This window comes from Leucoraja erinacea, chromosome 19 (genome assembly GCF_028641065.1).
Source record: "Leucoraja erinacea ecotype New England chromosome 19, Leri_hhj_1, whole genome shotgun sequence".
Taxonomy (NCBI): domain Eukaryota; kingdom Metazoa; phylum Chordata; class Chondrichthyes; order Rajiformes; family Rajidae; genus Leucoraja; species Leucoraja erinaceus.
In genome coordinates, this window is record NC_073395.1 from 38,586,152 (window position 1) to 38,607,914 (window position 21,763).

The 21,763-nt window shown below is 43.4% G+C and overlaps 1 protein-coding gene across 1 annotated transcript in view; it reads right to left on the reverse strand.

Moving 5' to 3' along the window:
* LOC129706510 (F-actin-capping protein subunit alpha-2) overlaps positions 1 to 19,969 on the reverse strand; it is a 44,181-nt gene extending 24,212 nt beyond the window's left edge. Inside the window, exon 1 of the mRNA XM_055650865.1 lies at positions 19,863 to 19,969. Coding sequence (XP_055506840.1) covers positions 19,863 to 19,901 — 39 coding nt within the window. The 5' untranslated portion in view covers positions 19,902 to 19,969. The remainder of the gene's footprint in view (positions 1 to 19,862) is intronic.
* Positions 19,970 to 21,763: the final 1,794 nt, after the last annotated feature.

Here is a 21,763-nt window from a genome sequence, read left to right on the forward strand (position 1 = left end):
CAAAGCATCGGTATCTACCAGTTCTTGTTCATATGGCGCAATGGAATAACATAGCACCATTGGAGGGAAGAGGATGGGTTCTTATTCAATGTGGAAGCTTTGGAGAGGGCACAGAATAAGTTTACCAAATTGTTGTCTGGATTAGAGGGCATTAGCTAGAAAGAGTCATAAAATATTAGTGTGGAAACAGGCCCTTCAGCCCAACTTGCCCACACCGGCCAACAATGTCCTAGCTACCCTAGTCCCATTAGGCGGAGGTTGAACATATGAATATTTTTCTAGAGCCGAGGGAAGATTTGAGAAACAAAAATTATGAGAGGAATAGACATGGTAGAGAATCAGAATCCCCCCCCCCCCCCCCCCCCCCCCACACCCACACACCACACACACACACACACAAGTGAAATAGAGGGCAAAGGTTTGTGAGAGGGACAATGTTTAAGGGAGATAGGTAGACAAAATGCTGGAGTAACTCAGCGGGACAGGCAGCATCTATAGAGAGGAATGGGTGATGTTTCAGGTTGTGACCCTTCTTCAGATAAGTTTTTATTCCCAGTGTGTTGGGTGCCTGGAATGCACTGCTAGGGGTGGTAGTGAGTGCACACACCAGGATCATTTAGGAGGCTTTGAGAGAGACACATGAATATACAGTGAATGGGAGGGGGGCGGGGAAGATAGGGATCATATGGAGACAAAAGAGATTGCAGTCTCTCACAAATACCGAATAGATTTGTGCGCTAACTTGAACCAGCAAGTTTGAGCAAGAGTTCTACAACTGAATTATGGTCAACATCAGCACTACTTCATAATAAACAAAAACACAAAAGAGCATAAACTTAAATTCTCATTTGTGAATTCTTAGATTTAAAATCAATTTTTCAATTAAATCTTGAAAAGCACTCTACACTTGATTTTTGTTACAAGTACAGTATGATTTGACTAGAACGTGACGAATTTGCACATTAATTTTGGGCTGATTCTTACTGGTTACAAGCAAGCTCAGGACAGGTGCATACACTCAGTGCAGAAGTCCTAACCTTGGATTTCAGCTGATGCATCTATAACTATGCTCCACCACCACGTAACACATTTTTAACAGTTGTGGGTGAAGTGCTTCCAAATATCAGATTTCAAAAGCATCCCAAACTCTTTAGTTTTGACGGACATCATTGTTGGGAGGTGTGGCTTTAGCATTTGTTAATTGTCTCCAAAGCAGTTTCATCAATGGGCTTTTTTTGAACCTCGTAAATTAATGGTGTTGCACGAGCCCCATAGAATCCCTTGTTGCACAATTCCTTGCATAAAAGCACTCGGATTCACTGCGCTGACTGTGATGGAAGCAGTGTAATAGCATACCGTCTAGATCCCATTCCAGATCAACTAAAACAACTGACCCCTACATTACAGAAATAAATATTGTTGAAGCTTGCAGTTTTAGTTATCAAACCATTATTAAATCAATCCTAATTATTAAAAGGCAAATTCTATCCTTAGCACTCATAAAACAGTGCTTGCATCAGAAACATGATGATTCTTGTGTTATGCCTCAGTGTAATCTACTGTTCTTACACTTGTACTTGGGTATGATTGTACTTATGTACAGTAAGATTTGCTGAATTGTACGCAAAAAAGAATTTCACTGTGCCTAGTTACGTGACAATAAAGTACCATTTGACCATTAAAGTTGAATAATTTATACTTTTATATTCTGTTCTCTAAGCCTCAAAAAAACAATAAAACCCTGGGTAGACCATACAGCTACTCAAGCCTGTCCCGTCATTCAATATGATCATGGCTGATCTCTGCTGACCTCAACTCCTTGTGGCTCTCAATTCCCCACTCCTTCAGAAATTTACTCATTTAAATACTAATAATCTTTCCTCCACGACCCTCTGGACTAGAACATTCCAGAGATTAACCATCAACTTGCAAAAATAAATTGATACGTGTCTACTTTAAATGACTGGCCTGTTATCTTGTAACATGCCCCTTGTCCCATTCTTGAAAACTCAGCTATCTTTTGCTATAAAAGAGATCATCCATGTAATCCTATTTTTTGTCTATTTTTTACTTTTATAAAGGAATTAATTTTCCATCAATTTAAGAAATTATTTTGATGGAATGGCAGAACAGTTGCCATCTTGGCTAATTGCAGGTAGTTAGACTCTCCAACTACCAAAGCTCACTTTTCAACAATTCTAGATCAAGGCAAGCCTGATACACAGCATACCTGGAGCAAGTTATCTTAAACATTCACTAATTCTATTCAATGGGATTCTGTTCTTTCAATAAAGTCTCAGTATTTGTAAATTGTATATAATATCTTATGATCATTGCTTTCAATAGTCTTTAAACAATTGACATATGTTCCCAACCAGACACCATATCACTATCAAAATTATTCAAAACATAAATATTACCCAAATTAAATTGGTTAGTTAATTTTAGAAACAAATACTAGCAATGTTAATCCAGGGCAGCATTGCTCGTGCATAAATGACAACAGTGAAACGATTCAAAAAAGTCTCCTGAAGCAAACATCAAAGCAGGAAAAAAATTCTGACCGCTACACTGCTAAAAGAAAAAATGTAAGATGATACTGAAGAAAATTCAATTGAAACTAGTTGCCCAAACATGTTGCAGGATGTGCCCACTCATGCCTTAGTTGGTGGGGATTCACAACTTTTAAATTAAATGCTTTTTAATAAAAACAGGATTATCCAAACCCAGTATTTTTATTGCGTGGGGATAACATTGCAGTGATGTCCAAACGTACAATATCACACATACCAGATGTTACACAAACCAGAGGTGTTGAAATCCCTGTTTTTAAACTTAAAGGTTTTTTTATAACAATACAGCAAATAACATCTCGACCCTTAGTCAGTTTTTAGCCCACGTACTGCGCTCAGACCATAATTCCCTCCCAGAAACCAATGATAAATGATAAAAACAACCCCTCCACCACCTAAGACTTTAAAGAAGTTCCCCCTCATGTTACCCCTAAACTTCAGTCCCTTAATTCTCATGTCATGTCACCCAATAAAACTTTAGAATTAGCAGATAATGATTCAGTGCCGGAGGACAATTGCCCTGACCATGCGCAAACTTGACTCCTCTCTCTTCACTCAATGGTGCCATGAGATCTTTTGTCCATTATGTTTTGCAACAAGTGATCGGATCAATATTTAAAGCATAAGCCAAACAACAAAACTACCAATTTTGATTCAATTATCCAAATCAAAATAACCAAATTACAGCTGAGAGCTAAATCAACAACATACAATTGATATTCCAGAAACGCTGCTGACCAAATTGGTCATAAAAATTCAATGATGGCCTGATAACTCATAGAGCTAGAATTGTTGGGAAATGAGCTTTGGTTGTTGGAGAGTCTAACTACCTGAAATTAGCCAAGATGGCACCATAGAGGAGCTTGGAGAGGACCCGACAGCAATAGTGGAGAGGTTTGGTGTGGCGGTCGATGGGGGCACCAACCGACAGACGAGGACGTAAGTGGTAGTGAGGACTCCGCTGCCGAGGGAAGGAATAAGGGGGACCCGGTGTGGGGGGGGCGCGACTGCCGTGAGGGAGGGGGGAGAGAACAATGGACATCCGGAGTGGGGGACCACCGTGGTGGAGGGGGGAAGTAACTATGGGGGGGGGGGGGGGGGGGGGGGGGGGGGGGGGGGGGGGGGGGGGAAGAGACAAAGGGGAACCTGGTGCGGTACTGTGCATACTGTCCTAACTTTGTCAGCACCCTGATGTGAAGATTTTTGCATACCTTGGGTAAGCAAGTAAAGAATTTCACAGTGACTTGTCACATAACAATAAAGCATTAATTCATTTATTCATTGTTCATCAGTACATATCCTTTAGTAGAACGGTTTCTTTTTTAGATTGGCTTTATTAAGCTATATTGTCACTTTTAATGATCTGCGTATCTAATCTGAAGTCCCTTTGCTTTTCTATCCCTCGCAATCCGAGAGGTCAGTGTAGCTTCCTTCTATTCAAAATGCATTCCACATTTGATATTGAAGGTCCATCAATTACACTTACATTCTACAAGTCTGTTATCCCATTGATCACATCCACCATTTGAAGTAAATATTGAATTTATCCTTTCAATTGTGAAAACGAATAGAGAATAACATATACTCAAAATAACAGTCATATCATAATATTATCACATTAATTATATTGTTACGCAGCCAATTAGTTATTCATTACGCTACTGGTTCTCTGGCTCCACATATATATTGTCTAGATAATGGACAATAGGTGTAGGAGTAGGCCATTCGGCCCTTTGAGCCAGCACCACTATTCACTGTGATCATGGCTGATCATCCACATGCAGTACCCCATTCCTGCCTTCTCACCTTATCCCGACTCCGCTATCTTTATGTCTACTATGTAACTTTAACTCCATTACTCTTTCAAAGAATCCATTAAGGTTGATTGGGTCAGTCCTCATCTTTTGGAATGATTTACTAAATGATTTGAAAAAACCTCTGCTAGATCTTTAGCACCACTGCAGGACCTCTGACGTTCAAGATTCACATTAGTTATCTCCTACTTTTCATGTACAATTCCATTAAGTATATGCACACGTAAGCAACTCTGCCAATTCTGCATTGTTAATATGCAATCCATCCAAGGATTCACTTCGTTTAATAATTTTATTGAAAAAATCTAATCCTAATCGAACACGTTTTTCAGGTTTTTGGATGTTAGGGAAGAAAGAAATACATGGACAATGATGCAACTTGTGCATGTTTAAAGGAGGCCGAGTAGAGCAGCAACAAGGTTAGAAAAAGCAGTTTGATCGGCTCATTGAGGCACAACAGCCAATGTGTAAAAGTGCGGTGGAGGGGCCATTTGAGGCTGTGCCCTGACATGCAAGTATTGCGCTTTAAGGTCAATGTTGAAACTTTCACTTGAGGCTTCGTTGGGGATGCTAGGTGGAAGGTGACAGAAGGATGAGATTAGATCTTTTTTGTGACTTTCTTCTTTCGTCTAACTGTAGGCAGGATGGCAGTTATAATAGTGGTATGCTCTTACTACAGGATATAGAAAGGCAGGACTACATCTGTGGGAAGGACGCTCAGCTGCAGCTTCTAACTGACTGCACGAAGATGATTGTGCTGGAGAAAGCAACAACCAGGTTTACAGCATTTAGTCTGACGAGGCAGAGTGGGCTACGGTGAAGAGGTTAAACAGCAGGAATTCAAGAGTGGTAATCTCCAGATTACTCCCAGTGCCATGTGCGAGTGAAGGTAGGAATAGAAGTCAAGTCAAGTCAAATTTATTTATATAGCACAATTAAAAAAAAACAAATCTCGTTGGCCAAAGTGCTTTACATTTGTTATAAGAATCGTATAAACATACAAACTACATACATATATACATATAGCCCTCGCTCAGTGAACGTCAGGAAAGGCTTGGGAGTCAGATAAGATTTTAGTCTTGACTAAAAGGAGTCGATGGAAGGGGCAGTTCTGATGGGAAGGGGGATGCTGTTCCACAGTCTAGGAGCTGCAACTGCAAAGGCTTGCCTAAGCTTATGCCTAGACGTCGGGATATTCAGCAGCCCCAAGTCGGCCGATCTGAGGGGCCTGGAGGTGGAGTGGTGGGTGAGAAGACTTTTAATGTAGGAGGGGGCAAGCCCATTGAGGGCTTTGTAAACATAGAGTCTTGAAATGTGTACGGAACCGCACAGGGAGCCAGTGGAGAGAGGCCAGGATCGGGGTGATGTGGTCCCTTTTTTGGGTGCCCGTCAGGAGTCTCGCTGCAGCGTTTTGGACCAGTTGCAGGCGGGACAGGGAAGATTGGCTGATGCCAGCGTAAAGAGAGTTGCGGTAATCTAGGCGGGAGGAGATAAATGTGTGGATGATCTTTTCGAGGTCATCAAAATGGAGGAATTGTTTTATTTTAGCAATCGTCCGAAGCTGAAAGAAGCTAGCTATTACCACGGCATTGACTTGTTTGTCAAATTTCAGTGCTGAGTCAAATATCACGCCAAGATTTTTGACGTGAGGTTTGAGTAGTGGGGTAAGACTTCCAAGACTGCCTACTATCATTTTGATTGAATCCGAGGGGCCGAGAAGGATGACCTCAGACTTACTCTCATTTTGTTGGAGGAAGTTCTGGGCCATCCAGCACTTTATATCCTCGAGGCAGCGGGTAAGGTTAAGCAGATTTGATTGGTTTTTGGGCTCCAGGGGGAGATAGAGTTGTGTATCGTTTCCGTAGCAATGGAAGGAAATGCCGTGCCTTTCAATTACTTGGCCTTAGGGGAGCATATACAGGGGGAAGAGAATGGGGCCAAGGATGGAACCTTGTGGAACCCCACAGCAGAGATTAGCTGGGGAGGAGAAAGAGTTGCCTATGTTAGTCGAGAAACTCCTACCTTTGAGGTAAGAGATGAACCATCTCAGGGCAGCGCCATCAATACCAACCTCGTACCGGAGACGGTCAATTAGAATGGTGTGGTCGACAGTGTCAAATGCTGCGCTGAGGTCAAGAAGGAGCTGGATTGCAGTCGCTGGAGTCAACAGTGAGCAGTAGGTCATTGTGTACCTTCAGCAAGGCAGACTGTGCAGTGGTGAGCACTGAAACCTGATTGGAAAGTTTCCAGGATAGTGTTTTGGTGAAGGTAAGGCATAAGTTGACTTAAAATTACCGTTTCAAGGGCTTTTGACGAAAGGCAGTTTAGAAATGGGTCTATAGTTGCTTGGCAAGGTGGGGTCGAGGTTAAGTTTTTTTCAGGAGTGGCTGGACCACCGCATGCTTGAAGCAGGTAGGTACAGTGCCACTGGCCAGAGAGCTGTTGAAGATGGCGAGGATGCTGGGACCAGCTGTTGTAATGATATCCTTTAGGAGGGCAGAGGGGACAGTGTCGAAGGGGCAGGTAGTAGGTTTCATGGTGGTGATCAGTTTTACAAGGGAGGGTAGAGTAACGAGTTGGAAACAATCTAATTTTGAAGAGCAGACCAATGAGACAGCCACATCACAGGTGGGAGGGGAAATATTTGTTCTTATGTTTTTTACCCTGCTGGAGAAAAATTTAGTAAATTCCTCGCACTTAGCAGGGGACCCAGTTAAGCTGGTGCTGGGGGCAGGACAAATGGAGGTGATGGTGCTAAAAAGGATCTTGGAATTATGAGCGGTTTTGGAGATGAGGGTGGAGAAGTATTTAGTTCTAGCGGATTTTACCGCTTCCAGGTAATTGTGAAGATTGTTTTTCAGGAGTTCAAAGGAAATTTGAAGCTCATCAGATTTGTACTTCCGTTCTGATTTTCTGCATTCTCTTCTTAGGGCTCTGGTGGTGTCATTGAGCCACGGCTTGCCTTTAGGCTTAGGCTTTTTCATTTTAAGAGGAGCAACAGAATCCAGGATGGAAGAGCAGGTAGTATTGAATAGCAAAATGAGGTCGTCGGTACTGAGATGGGGGGAGGACGCGTCAATAGTACAGATGTCGGGGTGGCTATGAGAGCCTCAGAGAACTTACTGGCCGTCGTGGAGTTAACGTAACGGGAGTAGCAAGCGGGGAGAGATGGGATTTTGAGGGAGAGAATGGCAGAGATGTATCGAATATAATAGCACTATGATCAGACAGACACGCATCAATAATATCTGTGTTGCAAATTGGGAGACCAGACGAAAGCACTAGGTCTAGTGTATGGCCAAGCTTGTGCGTGGGTCCAGTGGTGAGTAAAGACAGATTGAAGGACTCAACCAGGTTCATAAATTCACTCACAAGAGGCTTCGTGGGACAGCAGACATGAATGTTAAAGTCACCAAGAATCAGGACCTGGTCAAATTTGGGCAACAAGCTAGCGATAAGATCACCAAATTGTGAGAGAAAGTCCTTATTCATTTTTGGTGGGCGATACAAAAGAACAATTAAAAGCGGACAGATTAGACCAACTATGATTAGTTGATGTTCAAAACTGGAGACGTGATCAGTGTTCAGAAGGCGGCAGTTGAAATTCTTCTTAAACACAGTGGCTAGGCCCCCACCACGACCTGAGAGCCTAGGCGAGCTGAAAACGTTACAGGTATCAGGGCAGAGTTCCACAAGTGGAGCAAGCTCACCAGGATTCAGCCAGGTTTCTGTGATCAGTAGGACGTCCAATCCACGTGCGGTGAAGAAGTCATTGAGAAGGGCATGCAGAATGTGGTTGAGGAACTAGTACAGTACGCAGAGGTTTGGGTTTTTGGATCATTGGAATCTTTTCTGGGGCGAGCAGAGACCTGTACAACAGGGACAGGTTGTCTGTAAACTGGAGGGAACTAATATCCTGGGAGGGAGACTGACTGACTAATATCCTGGGAAGGAGGACTGGCTGAACTTTGTTGCCTTCTACCACAGTGAAGAATGCTGTGGTGGATGTTTGTATTAAATTTTATTGTGTATTGTGTGCTCTTTTTAAGTGTATCGCTGCTGGCAAATTCATTCACCTTTGGGTGCATGTGATGAATAAAATTGACTTTGATTTTGCTAGTGCTACAGGGAAGGGTATAAACCAGACTGGCAGGTGATGGGGGAATTCTAGAGCAGTAAGGAGGCAGATGAGAGATTGAGGCAAATACTATAGTCATAGAAACAAAGGCTGGCAGACACGACAAAATGTGTAGGAAGGAACTGCAGATGCTGGTTTAAACCGGATAGACCCAAAATGCTGGAGTCACTCAGCAGGACCGGCAGCATCTCTGGATGGGAATGGGCGACGTTTCTGGTCGAGGCCCTTCTTCAGACTAATGTCAGGAGAGAGGAAGATATAGATAAGGACATGTAAAGTGTGAAAGTAGGTCAAAGGGAATTAGAGATCAAGGATAGATCATCATTAGCTAGGAGAAGATAACAACAAAGTAAACAGAGATAAAATGTAGTTGGAGACATTAGGTCTTGTCGGAGAACTGGAGAGGGATGGAGTGAGAGAGAGGGAAAGCAAGGGCTACTTGAAGTTAGTGAAGTCAATATTCATACTACTGAGGTGTAAACTGCCCAAGCGAAATATGAGGTGCTGTTCCTCCAATTAGAGCTGGGCCTTACTCCGACAATGGTGACAATAGCAGACAGGACAGGCAGACTATGTGGGTACAGTGCAGGTACGTCGTTCTCTGAAATTGGCACCACAAGTAGATAGGGAGGTCAAGAAGGCTTTTGTTACATTAGCCTTCATCAGTCAGGGTATTCAGTTTGTGATATTATGTTACAGTTGTACATGACATTGGTGAGGCCATATTTGTTCAGTGTTGGTCATCCTGTTCATAGGAAGGATGTTGTTAGGCTGGAAAGGGTAAAGAGGAGATTTACAAGGATGTTGCCAGGACTCGAGGGCCTGAGCTATAGAGAGAGGTTGGGAAAGCTGGGACTTTATTCCTTGGATCATAGGAGGCCGAGGGGTGATCTTATAGAGGTGTACAAGGTCACGAGGGGAATAGATAGGGTGATAGAGTCTTTTCAGTGAGAGGGGACTGATTTATAGGAACCCAAAGGGCATTTTTTTCTCCCAGAGGTTGGTGGGTATATAGAACGAGCTGCCCGAGGAGGTAGTTGTGGCAGGTAGTATAACAATATTTTAAAACCATGTGGACAAGTACATGGATAGGAAAGATTGAGGGATAAAGGTCAAACATAGGTAGATGGGATTAGCCTAGATTAAACATATTGGTCGACATGGGCAAGTTGGACTGAAGAGCTTGTATATTCTCCCTGTAACCGCATGAGTTTCATCCAGATGCTTTGATTTCCTTCCACATCCCAAGCTTGAGCTATATTGAGAAGTTGGATAGGCTGACACTTGTTCTCTTTGGAGCGTAGGAGGCCAAGGGATGAGATTCTGTGGTGCACAACATCGTGAATAACTTGAATGGTCATTTTTTTCCCCAGGGTAGTGGATAGGCTTACAAGGTGAGAGGGAAGATATTTAACAGGATGTGCTAGCATTGGATTGGGTCCAGAAGAGATTTACGAGAATGATCCCAGGAATGATTGGGTTAACATATGATGAACACTTGACAGCATTGGACTCGCATTCACTGAAGTTTAGAAGGATGAGGGGAAACCACACTGAAACTTAGCGAATAGTGAAAGGCCTGGATGGAGTGAATGAGGCGAGGATGTTTCCACTAGTGGGAGAGCTTAGGAACAGAGGCCACAGCCTCAATAAAAGGATGTACCTTTAGAAAGGAGAGCAAGAATTTCTTTACCCGGAGGGTGGCAAATTTGTGGAATACATTGCCACATTAGGCTGCAGAGGCCAAGTTAAAGGATATTTTTAAGGCAGAGATTGATAGATTCTTGATTAGTACAGGTGTCTGGAGTTATGGGGAGAAGGCAGGAGAATGGGGTTGAGAGGGAAAGATAAACCAACCAAGATTGAATGGCGGAGTAGACTTGATGGGCCGAGTATCCTATTGTCCCAAATGCAGGCAATTGGGACAATACCAATTTTACATTCCTTTAGGCATGCATCATGGGAACAGGCCCTTTGCACTCACTAGCGATCACACCGTACACTTGTACTATCCTTAACACCAGGGCAATTTACAGAAGCCAATTAACTAACGTACAAACCTGCACGCTTTGGAGTGTGGGAAGAAACTACAGCGCACCCGGGAGAACATACGGACAGCACCCATAGTCAGGATTGAACCCTGTTCTCTGGCACTCCAAGGCAGCAACTCTACCGCTGTAGCATTGTGCTGCCCTTGGTCGACATGGACAAAGTGGGCCAAAGAGCCTATTCCTGTGTTGCATAGCTGAATGACTCTTGAGATGAAACTATGACCTCCGGTCCGATGATCAAATCATTGATCTCCACATTGCCATGATTTCTTAATTGAAGGAACTGGCCAAAGTTGACTGGAAAGATACCCTAGCAGGGATGACAGAGGAACAACAATGGCAGGTATTTCTGGGAATAATACAAAAGATGCAGGATCAGTTCATTCCAAAGAGGAAGAAAGATTCCAAGGGGAGTAGGGGGTGACCGTGGCTGACAAGGGAAGTCAAGGACAATATAAAAATAAAATAAAAGTCCAACATAGCAAAGATGAGTGGGAAGTCGGAGGATTGGGTAACATTTAAAGAGCAACAGAAGATAACTATGTATAAAAATAACTATGTATAAAAATTAAAGCAAAGAAGTACAACGTAGCAAAGATGAGCAGGAAGCAAGAGGATTGGGTAATGTTTAAAGAACAACAAAAGATAACCAAAAAGACAATACGAAGAGAAAAGATGAGGTACGAAGGTAAGTTAGCCAAGAATATAAAGGAGGATAATAAAAGCTTCTTTAGGTATTTGAAGATGAAAAAATTAGTTAAGACCAAAGTTGAGCCCTTGAAGACCGAAAAAGGTGAATTTATTATGGGGAATAAAGAAATGGCAGATGAGTTGAACAGGTGCTTTGGATCCGTCTTCACTAAGGAGGACACAAACAATCTTCCTGATATAGGAGTGGCCAGAGGATCTGGGGTGACGAAGGAACTGAAGGAAATCCACATTAGGCAGGGTGTAGGATAGACCGATGGGACTGAAGGCTGATAAATCCCCACGGCCTGATGGTCTGTATCCCAGGGTACTTAAGGAAGTGCCTCTAGCAATCGTGGATGCATTGGTGATAATTTTCCAATGTTCCATAGACTTCGGATCAGTTCCTGTGGATTGGAGGGTAGCTAATGTTATCCCACTTTTTAAGAAAGGCAGGAGAGAGAAAACAGGGAATTATAGACCAGTTAGCCTGACATCGATGGTGGGGAAGATGCTGGAGTCAATTATAAAAGATGAGATAGCCGCACATTTGGATAGCAGTAACAGGATCGGTCCAAGTCAGCATGGATTTATGAAGGGGAAATCATGCTTCACTAATCTTCTGGAATTTTTTGAAGATGTAACTAGGAAAATGGACAAGGGAGAGCCAGTGGATGTAGTGTACCTGGACTTTCAGAAAGCATTTGATAAGGTCCCACATAGGAGATTAGGGGGCAAAAATTATGGCACATGGTATTGGGGGATTCAAAGTAACATTAGCAAATTTGCAGATAACACAAAGCTGGGTGGCAGAGTGAACTGTGAGGAGGATGTTATAAGAATGCAGGGTGACTTGGACAGGTTGGGTGAGTGGGCAGATGCAGTTTAATGTGGTTATATGTGAGGTTATCCACTTTGGTAGCAAAAACAGGAAGGAAGATTATTATCTAAATGGTGTCAAGTTAGGATAAGGGGAAGTACAACGAGATCTGAGGGTCCTCGCTCATCAGTCAATCAAAGTAAGCATGCAGGTACAGCAGGCAGTGAAGAAAGTGAATGGTATGTTGGCCTTCACAATAAGAGGAGTTGAGTAGAGGAGCAAAGAGGTCCTTCTGCAGTTGTGAGACCACACCTGGAGTATTGTGTGCAGTTTTGGTCTCCAAATTTGAGGAAGGACATTCTTGCTATTGAGGGAGTGCAGCATAGGTTCACAAGGTTAATTCCCAGGATGGCGGGACTGTCATATGGTGAGAGAATGGAGCGGCTGGGCTTGTATACTCTGGAATTTAGAAGGATGAGAAGGGATCTTAAGGGAAGCATATAAGATTATTAAGTGTTTGTACACACTAGAGGCAGGAAGCATGTTTCCGATGCTGGTGGAGTCCAGAACCAGGGGCCACAGTTTAAGAATAAGGGGTAAGCCATTTAGACCAGAGATGAGGAAACACATTTTCACACAGAGTTGTGAGTCTGCGGAATCCTCAGCCTCACAGGGCGGTGGAGGCCGGTTTTCCGGAAACTTTCAAGAGAGAGCTAGATAGGGTTCTTGAAGATAGTGGAGTCAGGGGATATGGGGAGAAGCAGGAACCATGTGGATGGTCAGCCATGATCACATTGAATGGCAGTGCTGGCTTGAAGGGCCGGATGGCCTACTCCTGCACCTATTGTCTATAAGAGTTGGAATTAAGATATCTATCAATTGAGTGCAACCTAAAATGAAAAGGAAAACTGGATGAGCAGGATAGTGAAAGAGGTGTCCTTTAATGTATTTTGATAAGCTAAAATCAACACTTAATAACCTTACAACATACCATTCGTTTTTTTATCAAATGATTTGTGGATATAATAAGGTGGTGTACCACAAACTGGTTTCAAATTAAACCTCTAATTTGAGCTGTATTTCCTGATTTGCCTGGCCATTTTATTTTTGGTGCAAATGCAAATTTTTGTACAATAGGTATTCTTTTTAAAGAAAATACACAATTTTCCATTTAACGTACTTTCTAACCAATTTTCAAAATTAGTTTACCAACCTCCACTGAACCCTGCTCATTTTCTCAAATAGGTTATTGTACAGTAAAATGTCTTGAGCCCTCCAAACATGTCCTATCAACGTACCTGTCTAACACTTAAAATTCTTGAGCTTTAACTACAACAATGGAGGTAAGTAAGTTTTTTGGTCAAGTATTCACATACAAGGAATTTGCCTTGGTGCTCCGCCTACAAGTAACAACATGGCATACAGTGACAGTTTCGAATGACTCCGAAAACACTAAACATTAATAATAATAGAACATTAATGATAAAACACAGGTTTGTGATAATGTCAATATCTAAATGTTTCTGCAAAATGGTTTCCAAGTCTCCGTTTATTTGCCATTCTTCAATGGCTGCAAGACTAATCATAACCTTTTATTTTTATAAGGATTACTTTCCAAATTCTTTACTAAGCTATCTTTACTAGTGACTATTCCTCATATACAACTTCATTGCCTTTATTTCTACACCACGGATGATTATCCCTAAATGTTTCTCTCTTCACTACTGAATTGGTTTGATTTGTTAGCCATCCCGTCCCGCCTAATTTAAATACAGTCAACTGTTGTCTAACACCAGATGTGCAACACCATGACACCATTCCTGTTTAAAGACCAGCTACTTGCATACATAATGAAGCCACTACCCAATGTGAAATCCGTTCTCCAACACATATCAACTATAATCTCTATAGGCTACCCTACTCTACTTAATGATTAGGACAAGTACTTAAGATGTAGCCCAAGTGCTAGCTACCTTAATTCTTAATCAAGAGACGGCATGATGGAGCAGCGGTAGAGTTGCTGCCTTACAGCACCAGAGACCTGGGTTCGATCCTGACTACGTGCTGTCTGTACAGTTTGTATGTTCCCCCCGTGACCGCATTGGTTCTCGCTTGACCGCATCTCAGAGATCTTCAGTTTCCTCCAACAGTCCAAAGACGTACAGGTTTGTAGGTAAATTGGCTTGGATCTATAAATTGTCCCTAGTGTGTGTAGGATAGTGTTAATGTGCGGGCATCGCTGGTTGGTGCGGACTCAAAGGGCCAAAAGGCCCTTTTCCGCGCTGTATCTCTAAACTTAAAAACAAAACTAAAACTAATCTTAAATAATCTTCCAGAACCACAGCCCTTTAAAAAAATCTTCACATTAAGTAACTTGCAGCTCCATATTTTTTCCAGTCTATTCAAATACAGCCCCTTCCCTAGCACTTGGGACACAAAGCATCCAGGTCAGGCTGTACTGAAAACACTACCAGTCCTCCATAATGAATGCATTTCTTGACCCATTGCTAATCTTTTATCCTCATGCTTATTTTTTTGTGTCATTTTAAATAATATGAAAAAGAAAATTTGAATATAAATTTATAAACATACGCATTATAAAAAATATCCATAATAAAATATGCCACCTAGTACTCACAATAAAAAGCATGTTTTTCCCAGGAACTGGGTCAACTATGCTCAGGACTATAAATGTCACATGACACATTCCAGACAGAAAATACAGCTCTATTACTGCAAATCTGATAGCAATCTTCAAATTAATTACAGTTGGTAGTTTTAATTAATATATATTAAAAGTACAAAACAGTCTGAGTAAAAAACAAATATTCCATTTACCTTCTATTTCAGTTTAAGAAGTGAAGGGATATATTTGTAGTGTAATCAACTACCTAAATTCAGAGGGATGAAAGATGACCCCACTTGCCCAACTTCAGTCTAGTCAAGATGTATTTAGTCTATAATCCAAATGTTGGATTAACCCAGTGGGACAGTCAGCATCTCTGGAGAAAAGAATTGGGTGATGGTTTTGGGCGAGACCCTTCTTCAGACCTCGTGTAAAACAAAAAATGATCCCATTGAAAACAGCGGTGTGGGGGGGGGGGGGGGGGGGGGGGGGAGGAGAAGCACTGCAAAATTGCCCAACCTTCACTCCCCCCCCCCTCCTCCCCACCCAAATGCTCAGAGACAAAAACATCTTGCTTTTGAAACTATGGGTAGGAATGAGATGAAAGGGAAAAATTAGTCAAAATCACACCATGACACCAAGGAAGGGGTAACCCTCGATGATTTTTCTTAATCCGTTCATTTCAATGCATCTTGGGTTCCTTTGGCATTTTGTGCCTGGGGCTAAATAGAATTATAAAGTCTCTTTCAATGTACTTTGCCTACAACTGTAAAAAGAGCATCTCTGACAAACCATTTTGGCCGATAGCATTAAGTTGATATGAATGTAAAAGGGAAGTATTATTTGTGGCAACCGAAAGCAGTTCTTCACAGCTAGTGACCTTGGATGTAATCTTCATAGAGTTTGCACATTCTCCGTACAACCACAAAGATTTTCTTTGGGTGCTCCGGTTTCCTCCCATATCCCACAGATGTGTTGGCAGATTCATTGGGAATAGTAAATATCCTTTGGGTGTGGGGAGGGGGGGTAGGCTGGCAAACATTGGGAAATATCAGGAGTTGAAGGGCACGAGGGTGAATGGGTTACCCGGAAATAAGTTAGGAGGAAGACATACAAGGAAACAAAGCAGCATAAATCCAACAGGCCTCTCAATCTGATTGTTATAGTCTGAGTGCCAAGAGTGTGGAAATAGGCCCTTCGGGCCAACTTGCGCACACTGCCCAATATGTCCCAGCGACACTAGTCCCACCTGCTCACGTTTGGTCCATATTCCTCCAAACCCGTCCTATCCACGTACCTGTCTAACAGTTTCTTAAATGTTGGGATAGTCCCTGCCTCAACTACCTCCTCTGGCAGTGTGTTCCATACCCCCACCACGCTTTGTGTGAAAACGTTATCCTTCAGATTCCTATATTTTCCCCTTTCTTAAACATTGATTGTTCTACATGATAAGAAAAAGAAAATGTAATTTAACAAAACTATTTTTATTCTTGAGAAAATGGCAAGCAATAGTTCATAAATGAAGTCTATAACCTTTGGCAGCATTCAATTCCAACATCAGATTTGATTACAATTCATTCAGGTTACAATCTTAAACCCAAAGACCTACATTTTGAAACAACACTTGGAGAATCCATAAGCCTTCAAACCAGCACATCACCAAATACCTCATTAAGACTGCATAGATCATTTTGTACATTAAACATGGTTTTAGTATACTATAAAAGTATAGTGCTCAGAAAAATTAAAACAAAAAAAATAGTATATTAAGGGTGTAGAGATTCTCTTGAAAATTCAGAAGAGGAATTACCAGTTTCACTCAGCAACACAAAGTGGTAACTGATGACTAAAATATGTTTATAGCTAAAGAATGCAAATAAAGTCACTTTGAGTGCACAAGTATATTTCAAACTAAAACAAGAAAGAAAACATGTGGCATCAATGCAATGTGCCAAGCAGCAAACAAAGTTCATCAAATTCCAGGACATCCCACTCTATCCAAAATTCAATCTAAATAGTCACGTGAGTGCTAATTATACCCATAGATTATAACTTTATTAGAACATTTCACAACCTTTTTTTCCTACCACAAAACAAATACTGTAAACTTAATGAATACGTTTATTAAAACAAACATTCTTTAGATCTTTGGAGTGAAGTTACTGCACAGACACAAATTTTCAGGTGTTATGAGCAAAATCTTCAATTTAGTTATAAACAGTCATCTAATAAGAACAAAATAAAGAATATGCTATGGTTCCTTGATGCTGTTCTAGTCTAGTGTTGATCGTGGCTAACATGCCTCCTCACATCTCAATTGCATTCTGTGTAACTGCCATGACTTTGATGGTCCTCCTTCCAAAGATGTTGCCTAACTTGCGGGGTATTTCCAGAATGTTGTTTCAAGACTCCATATCCAATTTATGTTCTTAAAAATCAATCCCTCCCAACTTCGAATACACTCAATGGCAGGATAGCCGTGGTTCACTAGGGAGGAAAACTAAAAACTTTAGAACTCAAACTTCTACTCTATAAATAGCTCACCCTTTTACCCAACTAATTCCAGACTATGACTACGAGACACCAGACTTTCAACATTTACTTTTTCAAGCCCTTAAATGCATTCATATTTCAATAAGATCACTTTAAATTCAATGCAGTTTAAACCAAACAGAATCCATCCTATTCAATCTCTGTCCATAGGTCAAACCATTGCAGAAACCATTTAAATCTTTGTTATACCGCCTCTAAAGCATGAATATTTCTTAAGAGTACACAGAATGAAAATTAAAACAGCATTTCTGATGTATTTTCAAAGTTAATTGCAACAACTTCCTTACTCTTGCACTCCAATAATAGCCATCCAAATCACTCACGGTACCTGCATGTTAATTTAGTGTCCCCGTTTATCTAACAAAGTAACACAACTAATCAATCTTTGAATAATTCAGATTAAAAAAATATATATAGAAAGTAATCAAATATCAGTCGGTCAACCATTTCATCACGTCCTTTTAAACTTCTTGATCCATGTTTTGTTCTTTTTCCCTCCCAAACTATCATGGAAAACTGTCAATTAGATTTCCTACCACTCTGCTTTGCATGTAACTTGTAATGAAAAATGTACCTTTTGCAGTACATTTGCCTCACCAAACTAAATGTAAAGCAAAATAGCTTCAGTATACTTTGAACAAAATGGAAGTTTTGACAGCTGTGCAATTCATCATTCTCTTTACATCATGCACGAGGAACAAGTGTACAAGACTGATGAAAATTGTAAGTGACAAGAACAGTTGTTCAGAAAAAACTGTATTAGCTGCATTGGTAATATTTTTGTAGGCCTTAAATAAAAGACAACACATTGCAAGAAAATGTTACTGCTGTGGTCAATGCTGAAGTCGCTTTTTGATGGAAAGAAAAATGAAGTGTCTGGTAATGTTAAAATCCAGCAAATAAATCTCAAACTATTTAAAATGTATCAAATCATGTAAATTGGCTAACTGAGAGGAGAAAGATGATATGGGAAAGATTTGACAGCTCATTCCACATACCCACCCTCACTCTGGGCATAAAATGTTTCCCTTCTCACCTTATTTATTTGTCCACAAAGAGGGTGGGCATACTGAACAAACTGCCAGAGGCAGTTATTATAACATATAAAAGACAGCTGTACAGGTACAGGTAGATAGGAAAGGTTTAGAGGGATGTGTCAGATGCAGGGAGGTGGGACTTGCACAAATGGGGCATCTCGATCAGCACGGGCAAGTTGGGCTGAAGGGCCCGTTTCCACACAGTATGACTATAACCCAGTAAACAGGAAAAATCTGCAAGAATTGCCTTGTACTCCTAGTCACTTTAAAACTTGTAAGAACATGTTAATTTATGTCAAGTCCAAACAAAATTACAAAGTTATTTTCAAGGAAGAATAAATTGTGTGATTACAGGTTAATTAACACAGCATTCCTTAAAAAGTCATCATGATTCAGACTGCAGGCTGCGTACTGGGAAACAATTTTAAGCAGCTTATTTCTAGCAACTAGGAACAAAAGACGTGGAACCCATAGTGTGTCGGACCTAATCATAACTTTGCAATCTTTATGCCAGCAGGAAATGCTTGAAAACATACGATTGGAACGCTGGATATTCGCTTCAACTAGCATGAAGGTGTTTTAGGTGGCTGGCCGAGAGATTGGGGGAGGTGTTTGAACATACAGTCTCTGCCAAGATTACAGCTGGTCGCTGCCGCATCGGGAAGGGCAACGGCGGGACCGGGAGGGCGGACACGGGCCATTACTCAGCCCCACGTCCCGGCCCGGACTCTGGACAGCGCCGTGGGGTCAGTGACAGATTGTGGGGCTGAGGCCGAAGCGGGAAGGCGGCCCGGCCCGGAGCAATGAGAGAGAGCGAGATAGAGGAGAGGGGAGGGGAGGGGACCCCACCCCAGCCTGGCCCCGCCCCAGCCCAGGTCCTAGTCCCGGCCCCAACCCCGGTGCTCGTCCCATCGCCCCAGTCTCCGTCCACACCCCCAGCCCCCGGCCTAGACCAGCCCCAGCCCCCGGCCCCGTCCACACCCCCAGCCCCGGCCCCCAGCCCCAGCCCCCGTCCACACCCCCAGCCCCCGGCCAGCGTCCCAGCCCCCGGCCCCGTCCACACCCCCCAGCCCCGGCCTAGACCAACCCCAGCCCCCGGCCTAGACCAGCCCCAGCCCCCGGCCCCGTCCACACCCCCCAACCCCAGCCTAGACCAGCCCCAGCCCCCGTCCACACCCCCAGCCCCGGCCAGCGCCCCCACCCCGGCCTAGACCAGCCCCAACCCCAGCCCCCGGACCTAGACCAGCCCCAGCCCCCGACCAGCGCCCTGCCCCCACTCACTCACTCGCTCGCGGCTTTATTTGGGTCGCCGACCCTACAAGGACTGCGGGCCGCTGCGCCGAGCTAAAAATAACAGCGGCGCCGGCCCAAAAACCTTCCCGGGCCGCGGGCGGGCGGGTGGAGAGAGGAGCGGAGAGGAGGAGGACAGCGGCCCGGGCGGGCAGGCAGGTGGACGGCCCGGCCGGCCCGTGGGGTGTGGGTGGTGAGAAGGAGGGAGCGAGGGTGGGTGGGTGACGCGGGGCCTGTTGCCGGGCGGGGGACGTTGAGCTGAGCTGCCCTCACCTTCTCCTCCTCCGAGACCTGCTCCTCATGCTCCGCCATCTTGGGCCGGCCGCGCTGTAAATAACTCCGCGCGCCCCCGCGCACGCACACGCGCCCCGCATTCTGGGTAACGCGGGCGGGCGCGCGCACGGGGCGGGAGCGCGCTTGGATGGGGAGCGCGCACGGGGCGGGAGCGCGCACGGGGCGGGAGCGCGCTTGGAAGGGAGGGGGGGGGTAGCGGAGGAAGAGATTCCAGCGCGCCCCCTACAGCCGGCTACTGCCACAACACCCTGACAGTATATCAGTCCATAACAATTATATAACTCTTTTCAAATGAAATCTTCAGTTGAAAACCAGAAGGATCAATAACGTTATAAGAATAAATAAAACTCATCAAGAGTATAAACGTACAAACAGTACAACATTAAAATGAGCAAATAAGCTACAGTTTTGTGGACCTGAACATCTCCAGGAAAGATGTCTCTAGTCTCAGCCTCGCCTGACTCAGTCTGAGGAAGGGTCTCGACCCCAAACCTCACCCTTCTTCTCTCCAGAGATGCTGCCTGACCCACTGAGTTACTACAGCTTTTTGTGTGTCAATCTTCTGTTTAAACCAGCATCTGCGGTTCCTTCCTACACACTCTGACAGCAACACTGAGTGCAGATCAGAAGTTAAAACACAAAGTGCTGGAGTGACCAAATGCCACTGGCTGCATGTCTGCAGAAGATGAAAGGATTGTGAAGAAGGGTCCCTACTGGAAACGTCACCACTGGAGCACGTCTGAAAAACATGGATAGTCGACAATTTAGATCAGGACCCTTACAGAGTGGAAACAGGCCCTTCGGCCCAACTTGTCCACACCGACATTTACACCTGTCGCACTTGCCTGCATATGGCCCATATCCTTGCCTACATATGGCCCATATCTTATCCATGTACCTGCCTAATTGCTTCTTAAACATTGAGATAGCCCCTGCCTCAACTACTTCCAGCAGGTCGTTCCATACACCCACCACCATTTATGTGAAAAAGTTACCTCCTCAAATTCCTATAAAATCTTTCCCCTTCACCTTAAACCTATGTCCTCTGGTTCTTGATTCCCCTACTCTGGGCAAAAGACTGTGCGTCTACCCGATCTATTCCTCTCATGATTTTATACACCTGGAAATAATCATCCCTCATCCTCCTGTGGTCCAGGGAATAGAGTCCCTAGTTAGAGATACAGTTTGGTAACGGGCCCTTCAGTTCAACAGATGCACGCCAACCAGCAATCACCAGCACACTAGTTCTATCCTCTACACCAGGGACAATTTACAGAGACCAATTCACCTAAAAACCCGCACGTCTTTGGAATCTTCAGACTAATTGTGGTGGGGGAGTAGGGAGTGGAGAAAACAAGAAGAGAGGTGGGGGTGGGACCAAGCCTGGCCTTCCCCACAGCCAACAATGGACCATTGTGGACTCCATCTTTCCTTGATCATCATTGCTTTGTGCATATCTTTCATTCACTTGGTCTATGTACCTTCTATATCTCTCGTTTCCCTCTCCCCTGACTTTCAGTCTGAGGAACGTTCTTGACCCGAAACTTCACCTACTCCTTTTCTCCAGAGATGCTGCCTGACCCCAGTTACTCCAGCATTTTGTGTCTATCTCTGGTAAGACATAGATGAATACAGGTTAGGGTGGGGGGTTGAGTTCATTGGCAGTTGGTTGGATGAAGACAGAGATGTAAAGACAAAAAGTGTGAAATAAGAATAGAAGAGGTGTGAAATGCGAGCCAGAGGAAAGAATGAAAGTGGAAGGGGACAAGGGAAGGGGAAATGGAGAAATGGTTGCACATCCAGGTGGGGCACATGGAAGAAAGGGGAGAAAAAGGGGGAGGTTGGTTGTAGGCTGGTTAGCTACAATTGAAGAATTCAAT